The sequence below is a fragment of the Rhamphochromis longiceps genome, linkage group LG18 (genome assembly GCF_057381845.1).
Source record: "Rhamphochromis longiceps isolate RC_006_pf linkage group LG18, R_longiceps_female_GT1.1, whole genome shotgun sequence".
Taxonomy (NCBI): Eukaryota; Metazoa; Chordata; class Actinopteri; order Cichliformes; family Cichlidae; genus Rhamphochromis; species Rhamphochromis longiceps.
Window position 1 is genome coordinate 22176257 of NC_140574.1, and position 13548 is coordinate 22189804.

The following is a 13548-nucleotide window of genomic DNA, read 5'->3' on the forward strand; positions in this document are numbered from 1 at the left end:
GTTCAGAAACTAATGACAAAAGTGACTCAATAAAACAACAACCTGGCAGAACCGTCTGAATTTGTAAGTGAGGAGCAAGGCATGAAAATAATCAATAAAAAACTTGTATTGGTGGCACAGTCACTATTATAGAGCTCCAAAGTCACTACAATGCTGCAATGTTATGGTATAATAAAAAAGTAAAAAGGAGTTTCACATCTCAACTTCTACTCAGCCTGTATGTGGGGAAAAAATTTTTTTCTCCTCATACATGATGCTTTCAGTTTAAAGCGACCACTCACACTTTGTGCAGATGATCCTTGGTCGCTCCCAGCTCCCATCGGCCCGGCAGCGTGCGGTGGGGATGTGGCGCTGGTAGAAGCCTTCAGAGCACTGGTAGCGCACCACTGAATGGATATCATAATGTGATCTCCTCCGACCTATCAAATGGGCATTCTCCACCGCAGGCGGGGTCCCGCATAACACTACAAACAAACAGAGAAGCCTCATATCACTCATACAAAAAAGGCTGAATTCCTGAAGAGACATCCAGAGTTTATTTGACATTAATTAGAACAGACACACTAATAAATACCCATTAGAGCAGTCATCGCATATTTTTTTATGTATGTGCTAATGTATAGTAAATGAAAGCATCGCACAATATGCACAACAATAACTCGTGAAGGTCGTCATTTGCAGGAGTGCGCTGCCTCTAGATGGCAGCCTTGTTGCTGTATCTGCTGACAGAAAGAGCTGTTTTAAGGGGCTAGTCTCTGCAGTAGACAGGGACTACAGCCAAACCACAGAGCCATGAGACCACAGCCAGACAAGCAAACACTCTCAAATGACTTAATCCCTCTCCCCCTGTCCTCCTTTATCCTTCCCCGTCCTTTTCTAAGGCCTCTTGATGGTCTTCCATGTCTTCTTTCTTTTTTTCCCCCCAAATCTATGTGATCTCATTGCTTTCACATTTAGGTTGACTGAATCCCAGAGGAAAGGCTTGGGTACAGTAAGTATCAAGAAAAGCTGACAAAAAACAGCTTGTAGGAATTTCACATGGCGTTTGAGAACAGGACAATAACTGCAGTTTCAGTTCTTCTGCCTGAACAAGTGTAAGTGGGGCCAGGGGAAAAAGATCTGCCAATGAGAGGAAGATTTAGATTGATATTCCTCTCAAAAATCAATACAGGTTTTAGCCTGAATCTCAGCCTTCACTTGTGCATTTTGTCAATTTTTGGAGCGTCTGCAGCGATGACCTTTTATAGAGCAAAAAAGCAACTTGTGAAGTGTAGCCAACTACTGATTTTCTGCATGAGAACTGGTGGCCAGCTGGTAAGTACACAGAAAACCCAATCATGTAAAGACAGGAGATCCTTGATAGGGAGCGTCCTTCCCTGTCCGATAATCTGAAAAGACCTTTTTCAGTTTTGTTAGCGAGCTGAGCATTGTTACAGTACCTGTGCCTTTCTTGCAGATGTAGGGCAGGTTGTAGTTGCAGGGCACGTCGTTCCACTTGCCGTCCTCATGGGCAATGGTCACCACGCAGTCCTCGCCACCTGCAAAGAAGTTATCGGGCTGGCTCTCCCTCCAGTTCTCGTAAACCTGCACGGCAGCAAACACCAGATTTCACCTGCATTTGAGTTCATCTGTAATTGTAGTCAGGCTGGGATTCTTGTCATATTTTTAAGTGAAAAGAAAAAAAAATGGTATTTTTACACAAATGTGATTTTGTGAGCTTTAAACGTGTGTTTCCTATTGAGCTGGTTTATTATGATGACTTTTCACAGTCTGAAAACAGGAAGTGTAAAAAGCGATCACTGACCAAGTCGTTGGTGTCGGTCCACTGAAAGTCCTCTTCCACTGTGCGATCGTTCAGACCGATCCAGGCGTTGTCGTGACCGAGACCTGGAACAAACAGTACATGGCTTCCTTTCATTTAACTGCTTCTGTAAGATCTTTATTTGTGTATCTGATAGCATCACACCGCCACCTTCTCCCTCTTTTCCGTATAATCGAATTTGTGAATCATGTTTTTTGTGACTTGCTGCTTTCTCTTCTTGTTTTTTTTTTCACACTCTACCTTTTATTGTTTTTATCCCTCAAGCTTCGATTTCACGCCCCTTGTTTGTGATGTATGATATTAATACTTTGTTCTGCTTTAATATTTTTTTCCTAAGAGTGTTGGGTTTAATTTGTGCCATTTGTCTTGATTGTCTCCTTCTTTTTCTTTCAAAAGATTATGACTGAATAAATCAAAATCACCCGTCAGACATACCGTTGATGAACTCCTGCTCGGCAGCAGAGACGACACTACTGAGGTGGGCGCTGTGCTCTCTGCAGTCTTTCTCTGCATCCTCCCAGGTGTGTCTGTGGGTGAAGTACCTGTGGGATGACACGGTGAAAGCAGATTTGATTCACATGTTATGCTTCCCAAAAGATTTAAATGATGTTCAACTTTAAAACGAGACATCTGATCTTCCGTGTTCAGTCTCTACTTTAACTCCGTCAAAAGCACGTTGGAGGAGATTTCCTCGCTAATGATCCATGCGCTCCAAGTTAATCTGCCTACCTATTGTGCTCATTTCCAGCACAATAGTTTCTGCCAGAGTAGCGTTGCATAATTCACAGTTCAAAATAACAATCCTTTTACCTGAAACAAGTTGTTTTAGAGTTGTTTTAGCTGTCACTCCCAGAAAGAAGTTTTGCTGCATGCCTGAGATCAACATATTAAGGTTATCAGCTCTCAGCGACACCATTAACAGCCAAGAGTGGAGAAAAGTTTCAGAAGGCGACCAAAACCTGTCCTTTTGACTCATCGGGCTCTAACCTCATTATATGAAACTTTGAGGATGCTCAAAATGTGCAACCAGCGCTGTGGAGTGGAGCACTGTCGCCAAGAAGGCTTCTGTTTTTAATGCTAATAGAAGTTTGCATGTTCTCTTTTCCAGCTGTGTCCTCCACATTCTCTGGATTATCCCAAAGTCCAAAGACATGCAGGTTAACTGGTGATTCTAACCTGGTCATGGATGTCGAGAATAAAGTATTATATTAATGTATGGTTAAAGTATGACTTGGCTAAAAATGGCTGCCCCTCCCTGAGCCTGCTTCTGCCAGCAGTTTCTTCCTGTTATAAGGGAGTTTTTCCTCCCCACTTTCACCAAGTGCTTGCTTACAGGTGGTCATCTGATTTTTGGGTTTTCTTTCTATTATCTTACAATATAAAGCACATTGAGGCAACTATTGTTATCATTTGATACAAATTAATTTGAATCTCCCCTCCAGCTCATCCATGTTATCTAGGGCATCTCACTCTGGTCCATCACCAGCAGCATCGAGACTCTGTCAGGATCCAGTCATTCCTACAACTTCTCTCTGCTAATTTTCTCAGTCTTTCCTGAGTAAACTGGCACAGAGCAGTAAAGTAAGCTGGTTCCGTTTTCCATGATTCTTACCTGTAGCAGTGGCCGTGGAACTTCCTCCAGCCGTGCTCACAACCTTCAACATCTGTAAAGAGGAAGGGAAGTTAAATTGTTTCTTCTTTAAACATAGTCAAATACAGCACGCTACGTGAGATGCTATAGTCTATATAAGGAAGCAGAATTTTGTTTTTTTCCTTCCATTTAGCAAATAAAGACTAAAACATATGACTCGCGCATCTTCAGAAGTAAAATACATGAACTGTAATTATACACAGGCTTCTTTTCCATTCTCAGCACACGTGGTTCTTTCTCTGCACTATTGGTATTCATTATTAACACCAAGGCCCGTAGAATCATTTATAACCGCAAAGGTTAGAAATTCATTAATCCTCATTACAACTAGTGCACGACATTCACACACAAACACAGGCAAAAACACACACACACACACACACACGCGCACGCACAAGGAGACGGATCTGTAGCTGGAGGTGTCCAAGACCAGTGCAGAGATGAATCAGCGATGTGTGTGTGTGTGTGTGTGTGTGTGTGTGTGTGTGTGTGTGTGTGTGTGTGTGTGTGTGTGTGTGTGTGTGTGTGTGTGAGAGAGAGTTGTATGTGGGTGATTAGCGCCATGTACCACACAAACACTAAGATTTTTTCCCGATGTTTCATGATGCACATGCTCATGAAAATATTAACTGAAGCTTAGAAAATCGCGCGTGTGTGTGTGTGTGTGTGTGTGTGTGTGTGTGTGTGTGTGTGTGTGTGTGTGTGTGTGTGTGTGTGTGTTCACAGGAGATTCACCCAGTATCTGTCACCCTGCACAAGTCTGCAACACAAATTTTGGAAACAAGGAGAACCTCTGGACTGAACAAGCTGTTCCATTTCCTTTGACTTTTTATTTAAGAATTGAAAAACATTTTGTCAGCTGTCCACTTTATTCTTTTTACTTTTATACTATATATCATCTTCTCAGTCTCCTTTATCTTTTTTGTTCCCACATTAATTTTTTCAAGCACTTTGAACTTATGCTTCAAAGGTGTTTTATAAATAAGTGCATCCAGATCAGCAATCTTTTTTTCTGTGGTAACAACAACTCTTCCTGGGGTCATTAAAAACGGGCTATTATCTACAAAAGTACTTTAGTAGCTACACATCTTCATCTGCTTGTTAAGGCTGGCATGTCTCATGTCTCATGGCAACAACTCAATACATTTAAGCATGTAGTCGTGCTCAACACAACCTGCTGAAGTTTAAACTGAGCCTCAGAATGTGGATGAAAGCTGATTTGGCATGGGTGTTGGTGCAGGTCTGAGTATTTGAGAAACTGCTGATGTCACACACAACAACTTTACAGTTTACAGAGAATGGCATAAACAGCATGAAAGCATGGATCCATCCTGCCTTGGATCAACAGTTCAGGCTGCTGGATGATGGTTTAAATGGAGCGGGAGATATTTTCTTGGCACACTTTGGGCTCCTTGTTACCAACTGAGTATCATTTAAACACTACAGCCAACCTGAGTATTGTTGCTGGGTGTGCTCATCCCTTTATGACCACAGTGTACCTGTTTTTTAACGACTTCTTCCAGCTGGATAACACTGGTTGTTAGCTCAAATCATCAGGAACTGTTTGGGTTTCTTTTTAACATAACATGGCAAGGTGTAACTATTAAAGCATCAGGAAGTGGTATTCCTATCCCCAGATTATTATTAATGTATTCATAATTATGAATAATATACTCTATATGATTTTATAATGTGTAATAGAAGGACTTTTGCTTTAGACATATTTTGATGCTAATACATTTGTACTTTACGTGAAGAAGAGTTTTGAGTGATGCTTGTAACTTGTGCATATTTTACACAGTTGTATTGCTAATTTCAGTGTAAAGCATCTAAATATTTCTGCAAAAATATTGCAAGACAGTTATCCACTCAGTTGTCTTGTGCAAAATCACTTCCACTGTAATATTGTAGGGTCTACCTTACAATATAAAGTGCCATGAGGCGACTGTTGTTGTGATTTGGCACTATATAAATAAAATTGAATTGAATTGAATATCATGTGTAGTAAGGCACAGATGATATCCACCAAGAGAGCTCAAAAATGCCAGTTTCCCATTTTAAATGTTGCATTTATGCAAACATACATAAAACAGTTACTGCATTTATGACAATTACTAGTCATAAATGATAAATCAACATTAGTTTCACGTCACACACAGTAGAAGATGTTTTTTGATTCTTATCACCTGCTACACAAACCTGTGGAAGTGTGGATGTGTGGTGCTGACGAAAAATGGTGGAAATATTAACTGACGCTTTGAAAATAGTCTGTGGATTTACGTGCATGGCCAAATTCAGTCAGTATCTGTCACGCTGCAGCCCTGTGACACTCAGATACATTGTCTGATATCTGCAAGGCGACGCACCCTTGTGATATTGTGGTATGACACACGGCAGTAACAGATGCTGCACACTGATCAGGATTATTTCCACCAGCACAGTTAGCAACAAACCTTTCAGAGCAAGCGTCACAACGGTGAAAAGGCCAGTTTCAAACACAGACTGCAAAATAATTCCTTTCACACAGCTCGGAGTAATCTGTTATTTAATCATGTATGTGTTTGTGTGTGCGTGCACCAGCCTCTCACCTTTCTCACACATGTCTCCTCCGTAGCTGGGCAGGCAAAGGCAGAGGAAGGAATCAATCTTGTCGATGCAAGTGCCTCCATTTGCACAAGGCTCGGACTGGCAGTCGTCAACGTCTGCGGTGAAGGGAAAAAGCAGTGAGAACAGATGGGTTGCAGATCTCATTAGGGTTCAAATTAATAGGACATATTCAGCTGAAGTGATGCTGTTCAGAACAAAAAAAAATAAAACAGTGTGGGCGTCTGCTGCCACTCAAGCTCTGACACAAGATGAGCTGGTTATTAGTCCTGCTTTAAACACTGAAATGTGTCCATGTTGCTGAGTACATTATCATAATTCAGACGCGGTGTGAGGAGAATACAGACAGTCTAATCTCCTCTTACATTCCTTATTTATCCTCATTCTCTCACAGAGGAAGGCACTCTAAAAGCCTTTCTAGTGTTATTACATTCTTTTTATGCATTTACCGAATCCAAGGTTGACTTCATGTGTCTATTCTCTTCTTTTCTCTCTCCGCATTGTCTCCATTTACAAACAACTGCACGAGCGAGAAGTAGTAGGCTACACAGTGGAATGCTTTTCTTTGAATGCAGTTAAAGAACAGGCGTAAATTTGATGGATAGCCCAGCAGAAAAGCAGAGTCTGACCAAAAGATCTAGGTTCAAGCTCTTGTTTTAGCAGATCCTGCCCCCAACCTTAAGAGGCCTTAAGCAACAACAGAAACCCTTCCAGCTCTCTGCAGCTGCTTATGCTCTCTAACCTCTCTGTTTTTTTAAAAAAAAATCAGACAAAAAGAACGTTTCTCTACAGAGATCAATAAAATATCTCTTTATCATTATAAATGGAGGGCATGTAATCTTCCTTCACCAGTGTGGGGTTTTTTTTGACACAGAATAACAGATGCACCCCCGGACTGCAGAAATCTATTAAAACTCACAGCAAGAGTGTAGAAAGAAGGCGACTTTCAAGTTCAACAGAATTTCAAAGTATTTCCTCTCAGCTTAATGACTGCTTAGTTCCAGTGAAAAGCAGTGAAAAGGCCAGTGGCTGTGAAGAGCTAAATCTGAGTGACAGATCAGCCCAGAATGACCTTTAGCCTCATGCGAGACTTTCACACTTCAGCCTGAGTGTGATGTTGCAAAAGGATTAATTTTTAATCTGGGCTAACCTGCGGTTGTGTGTGTTTCAGGATGCACTGTGAGATTGTTTCTGGGCCTTTTTTTTTTCCTTTTATGACTTCAGTTTAAGGTCGTTTATCTGTTTATAAAAACGTGCAGCTCTTTTAAGAAGAATGAAACAAAATTAGGCTGTTTTTTGAGGATGGATTTAATGACTGATATCAAGAGATTTATGCTAATGTGTTTTCTTGGAAGAGTTCCCACTAGTCTGTGTGGAAACTTTTAATCAACCAAACAATGTTGTTTGTCCCTAAAATCAAATATCAACTCAAGAGAGCACAAATTCCTAAAGTTTCTCAAAATTCACATGTTGTATTCAGAAGAAAAAACTACCTTAAAGGCACGATGTGCAGGATTTGGCTTCTGTGGCACCAAACTGACTTTTTTTTTTTTTAATTGGAACTCAAATTAAATGATGTACTGAATGTTGAACTCAGTCTTACATGATTCAAATCATCAAAATCACAGGCACCTGTTCCTAAATATAACAAATGCATGCGAACCCCCCGGTCTCGTTATGTAGCCTGACTTTGAATGACCTCGGGATCAGTGGGAGCATTGCTAACCACACACAGTTCAACACGCACCACTAACTCTCTCATTCCCCCATTAAAATCAGTGCAGCTCTTTGTTGTTCAATATAAAAAGTCTGATCCGATTGTCCCGCTCATCCATTATGCAGAGGGGATGCTGCTCCTCAGAGACATAATACTGCAAATTCTGCAAATCCACAACAAAGCCTTGCATCATGCCCACGCATCGGCTGCTGGCTGTCAGTTTGATTGTCTGCCTGTCCATCCATCCATTTTTACGTGACTGAACGCACAAAACTTAGTAAGAACAGGGTGCTACTGTGCATGCAATTGTGTGTGTGCGGTTTGTTTTGTTGACTCGCTTCCTTGATTGACTTGCTGTTTAATAAGCAGAGCATGTGTTAAGTAACAAATCTGGACCCTCAAGGCAGATTTATATCTCGGTTTCAAAGGGTCACAGTCCCGAAGCAAAAGTGCTCCTGGTGTCTGCTTTGGGACGTGCAGAGACAGAATGAGGCTTGTAAGCACTTCTTCTGAAATATTACCATGTTAGGGAGTCAGTCAAGTTAATGTGTACAGTATGTTGGGACGTTATCAGTATTCACAGCATTAATACAGTTCCTGAAAACGTTTCATATACATACATTTTTCAGGAAACACCTTATATTCCGGTGTAATGATACTGTGACGCTGACACTAACAGAGACATTAACAGAGAACGTGACTTCGGCTTTGTTTTAGACTTTCCTGCACGCACATGATGCAGCAAGGGAACAGCAGCTTCAGATATTTAGTGCATGAGTATACACCTATAAACGGTTAGAGAGTGTTTCTATGGTAACCTGACCTCATTTTGAGAGAACAGAGTAACAAATTAAAAAGAAAATATGCCAGAAAGCTGTATTTAAACACCTTAACACCTAAATTGCAGAGTTATGAGCCTCAGCTGACTTGAACACCACCTGGCAGTGGCTGTTATGTGTGTCATGAATGCATTGCATTGTGGTATATTTTTTGCTGGTGTTATCTCCTTTGCTTGCATACTCTAAAACCCATGGACAACCTATGCACTTGGCACAGTACTGGGTATGCTGCAACACTTTGAAAATGCTACAAAAAAAATCCAACACATCATTTTATTGTGAAAATCTGATCGTTAGCAATGGTGTGTTGGACACATTTGTATTTGGGGTTCATATTAGCAGTTTTAAATATTGTTTTTCTATGAAGACACATGCAATCCATAGTTGAATCTACGCAGATGTGTGTTTTTGTATCAAAACACAATCTGATTTCCTGATACCACCAGTGGTGCTGATCCGATACCATGTAAATACAGGGCCAGTATTGTTAATACCAGTAGTGATCCTTTTAACCTGTAGATGGAGTTTATGTAGGGGAGAGCTGTGTGTCATGATTTATGAGATGAATCGTGGAAAATCTGAACAGATTTTAATGACCGCTAACTCATTTTTACTTTCCACAATAATTAGACAATACACACAACAAAGCACAACTTTGAGATTTTCATGTGAACTGGTTTTTTTTTAGACCTGGGATGTAAATGTGTCTGTCTCTAAAGGACTTTGGGTCAACATCTGTTGTTTTTAATGTGCTCTAGGCTATAAATAAAATAGACGTGACAGTCAGACATTTTTCATTCAGTACGTTTGTGGTATACTTTTTCTTTTCCAAAAAGAGCTTTTATTTAACATAATTCAGTGGGCTACATACTGCACTTAGAGGAGAGAAACAAAGTATCGAGCGTATTGCACTAGTATTCTATATCCAGTATCCAATACCAGCGCTGGTATCAATACAATCTATATTTAGATTGGTCGACCACAACACAACAGCTCGGCAGGCTCAATTCAGATCTCATCTTTTAAGCTGAAATAATAAGTAGCTCAAAGTCAGGGACTGAATTACATGCTGAGAAATAAATGGTGAAACCGACACCTTCTCTGTCTTATAGTTTTATTCGCGTCACCGTCAGTAGGTTTTGTAAAACATGGCAGCCTTCTGACCTTGTTCTTTCTATCTGTAGCATCACTGACTGCAAAGTCACAAATAACAGAGAACAACAGCTTTCAACTCTATTTATACCTCTGCAAAGTAGATTAGCTTTGCTCTGCTTTTCGTTTCTGTCCATCAGCAGCACAGAAATCTATTCAATGAAAAGATTCATCAATCAAGTTTAAGGCACATGAAGCCATTCGGGTGGGAAACAAATCATTCATTTGTTGTGCTAATTTGAGTCAGTGAGTTCTGATATTATTAGTAGGGTGGGGTTTTTTTTTTTTAACTCCTGGTAAAACTAAGCGGCCTTGACATGACTCCAGAACCTTAATCTTTTTCTTCAAGGGACAAGAAATCAATTCAGCTTACAAAATTCAAGAGGCTGTAATGATGGAAGTCTGTTTCATTGGCAGAGATTTGTCATTTCTGTCCTGGAGCAATTTTCTTTTCTTTCCTTCACATTTTTTTTTTAGCTAAAATAAAAGTTTTTTATGCAAATGCTGACTTAATTTGACCCTGAGGGACTGTAACCATCAGCCGACCCTGACAGTGTGAACTTAACCTTTGACCTCTGCCTCCCATTGGCCTTATCTCCCACAGTGATGGACAGCTTGACCTTTGACCCTTTTAAAGGGCTGTTAGAGAGCCTTACTTTCTTAAATACAAACAGACACGGGGATGACTTCATTATATCACAGTGTATGTTTGTGTGTGTTGTGCATGTGTGACCGTGACCCACCAATCTCACAGTTCTCCCCAGTGTATCCTTGTGGGCAGTAGCAGGTGTAGCCCGTTCCCTGAGGAAGGCACTTCCCTCCGTGCAGACATGGGTTTGTCATGCAGGGCTCCACCTCAGCTAAAACAGATGGATGGATGGAGGGAGGTGAAGGGAGGAAAAATGGAACCGTTAATTGGCAACATTGTAAAAGAGAATGTTTTTTGTGTTTGTAGATATCATTTATTTTTTTCAAGAAAAAGCAGGTGCATCTAATCTCGCAGGCGGTGAAAAGATTTCTGTGTTAATCCTCTTAAAATGGACGGATTAAACATAATTTCCTCAATAAAATCAATGTATGATTCTGAGAAAAGAAAAAAGAAGAAAAAAGACACGGCGCTCTAAATTTTTCATCAGCGCAGCTCAGTCATAACCAGCGGTTACAACAGATGCATATCCATTTCACACTCCGTCTCTTTTCAAAGGGATCAGAAGCCGAAGAGCCTCAACCTCGCCATCCACTCACAGCCACAGTTGTCATGGTTACCATATGGAAAGCGAGCCTGCGCTCACTCCATTGAGCATAGTGGGCAGCGTGAGAACTTGAGACATTAGCCATCCTCAACAGAAATGAGGGGACCTCCCGCTGAGCGCCTCGTCCCAGCCATTCACCCCCTAAACGTGTGCGTGTGTGTGGTCCATTTCCACAATTAAAAATTTCCATATCAATTGACACACTACCACGTGTTTCTCCCCTGAGCTGCTCGTTATAGCAAGTTAAGGTCTTTGAAAACCACCACTCGTTCATCCTGGCCACAAAAGCTCGGCTGTGGGAGTCTTTGTTCTGCCAGCTCTCTCCCTGACACCGAAGGCTGCTTAGGTGGGGGTGGTGTGTGTTTGTGAGGTTGACGGTGAATGTCTTGGTGTGTGGCTTTGTGTATTTACATGGTACGATGAGTTAAAATCAATACTCTGGCTATGATTAGCCCTCAGGGTGAGATTCTTCAATAACTGATCAGAAGCACACATCCTCTGAATGATCGTAACACTGCGAGCTAAAGGTTAAAGGACAAAAGAGCATTGAAAGCTTTCAACCACAAGGACCCGAGCGAAGAGAAAGAACTGTCAATAGCTTCAGCTCTGTGATGAATTTTGCGAGCTACTCCTCTCGCATCACACTTTGAATTCTGCTGAAGTCAGGTGCTAAACCCAGCCATGCATTTCATTTAATGTACATCAGTGTGGGCTAACGTGCACTTGCACCCTCTGCATCAGTCAAGGTCACATCTTGACAAATATCAACTGCTGTGACAAGCAGATTTACGCCTCGTGTGTGTGTGTGTGTGTGTGTGTGTGTGTGTGTGTGTGTGTGTGTGTGTGTGTGTGTGTGTGTGTATGGATGTATGTGTGAAAGATAAACCTTGTGCGATTGCTCGTTCATTAAAGCGAGTGGTGCAGAAAAATCAATAGCCCGTAGTGGGAGCTGACAGAGTGGACTGCCCCTTCGCTCTGCACAGAGGCTGACAGCTCGGGTACCAACATCAACAATAAACTGGCAACAGCAAAACTGTACTCATGTAAATATGTCTACAGAGATAGGACAGTTAATCCACAGATTATGCATTGCATCTGGTAATCATAGCCAAGGGCACAGCAACAGTACAGGTTATCTTGAAAATATGATTCGTGCATAAGCACTCGCAAATAGAAAGGTGGAAACAAGACAGCTGGCTGCAATTTAAATGCCACAGAAAGATAAGAATCTGCCTAAAAAGATCCGACGTGCGTGTTTGTGCAGTGAATGTGGAGCCACATGTGTGTTTGTTCACCTCTGAGGAACAATGCGCTTTTACTAAAGGTCCTTAAAGCAAACCTGAGGCTATTTCCTCCTCTGTCTCATTGATTCAGCTGACTGATGAAGTGCTCTGTGATCCAGTCAGGAGAGCAAATAATGACCACCAGCATGAAACCCAAACACAAGGGACCGAGCCCAAGCAGAGGTGTGTACACGAGAAAGACGTGTGAAGCTGAACGCTATTATTCAGGTCCAATCTGCTGCGAGTGACTTCATCCACTCTACTGTTTGTATAGCAAAAAAATATAACTGTGTGTTTATGGCCTTCTGCCTGCATGACTCTAGGGTCTCTCACTCAATCAATCAACCCTCATGCTGCGCACCAGCGGCCCAGATGGTTGCCCTCGGCTTCTTGTCAATACAGTTTACAGCTGTTTTCCATCCGCAGACTCCTCGCCATGCCTGCCACAGACATGAGCAGCTTTCACAGAGCAAAAATAAATCACCATAGAAATGTGTGATAGCATGATGCCCAGGGGGGTTTGAAATGCTCAGCGATAGGACGCTTTCTCTGTGCGCTCTCATTATCAAGCACAAAATAAGAAGTAAACCAGGTGGCCAGCCAGCAGCTTCACTGCGCTGCGGACTTAATCATGAGTTGTGCATGGTGGGCTCATCTTCTGTTGCCAGGAAAAACAAACCGCATCTTTTGAATAAATAAGCCAGAGGCAAGGTCAGAGGGAAAGTAATGAAAAGGTAGTCTTGAAAGATAATTCCCTCTTTTTTTTGTAATCCAACAACTCACGTCTTTTCAGTTTTCTCCGGGACAACAGCTTACAAAGGCAAGCCTCAGACTTTACTCCAAGGAACAGGACATGACACGAAGTCGCTTCTATATTTCTCAATGGATAGACGGTGTATTATATTGCTTTGCAAATTACCCTGAAGACAATTTAATTAGTATTAATGCATTACTTAACTTTCTTATGCTGCCCAGCCAGTTGGAGCTACCATTAAAGCAGATATGATCTTTACTACAACAATGCAATATGAAGCATGCCATTCATGGTGATTATCGTACAAAAAAATTACCTTTAACGATACTCATAGCATCATTGTTTGGATTTCCAGACAGCTGCTTTCAACACCCATAAAAAAAGATTTCTAATGTCCACGTCTACTTTTCACGTCTTTTTAAGAAGACAGCGAGCAGCTGGTGAACATAGAATAGGATTTAGCTGCTAAAGAG

The 13548-nt window shown here is 41.4% G+C and overlaps 1 protein-coding gene across 4 annotated transcripts in view; it reads right to left on the minus strand.

Annotated features, from left to right (window-relative positions):
• The window catches only part of LOC146648239 (neurocan core protein-like), a 57185-nt gene that overhangs the window by 2283 nt on the left and 41354 nt on the right, over window positions 1-13548 (minus strand). For all 4 annotated transcript variants that reach the window (XM_085388616.1, XM_085388618.1, XM_085388614.1 and 1 more), the window contains exons 13-19: window positions 10529-10645; window positions 6062-6175; window positions 3435-3486; window positions 2258-2364; window positions 1805-1887; window positions 1440-1584; window positions 282-464 (exon numbers count right to left, since the gene is read on the minus strand). In XM_085388616.1, coding sequence (XP_085244742.1) covers window positions 282-464; window positions 1440-1584; window positions 1805-1887; window positions 2258-2364; window positions 3435-3486; window positions 6062-6175; window positions 10529-10645 — 801 coding nt within the window. The remainder of the gene's footprint in view (window positions 1-281; window positions 465-1439; window positions 1585-1804; window positions 1888-2257; window positions 2365-3434; window positions 3487-6061; window positions 6176-10528; window positions 10646-13548) is intronic.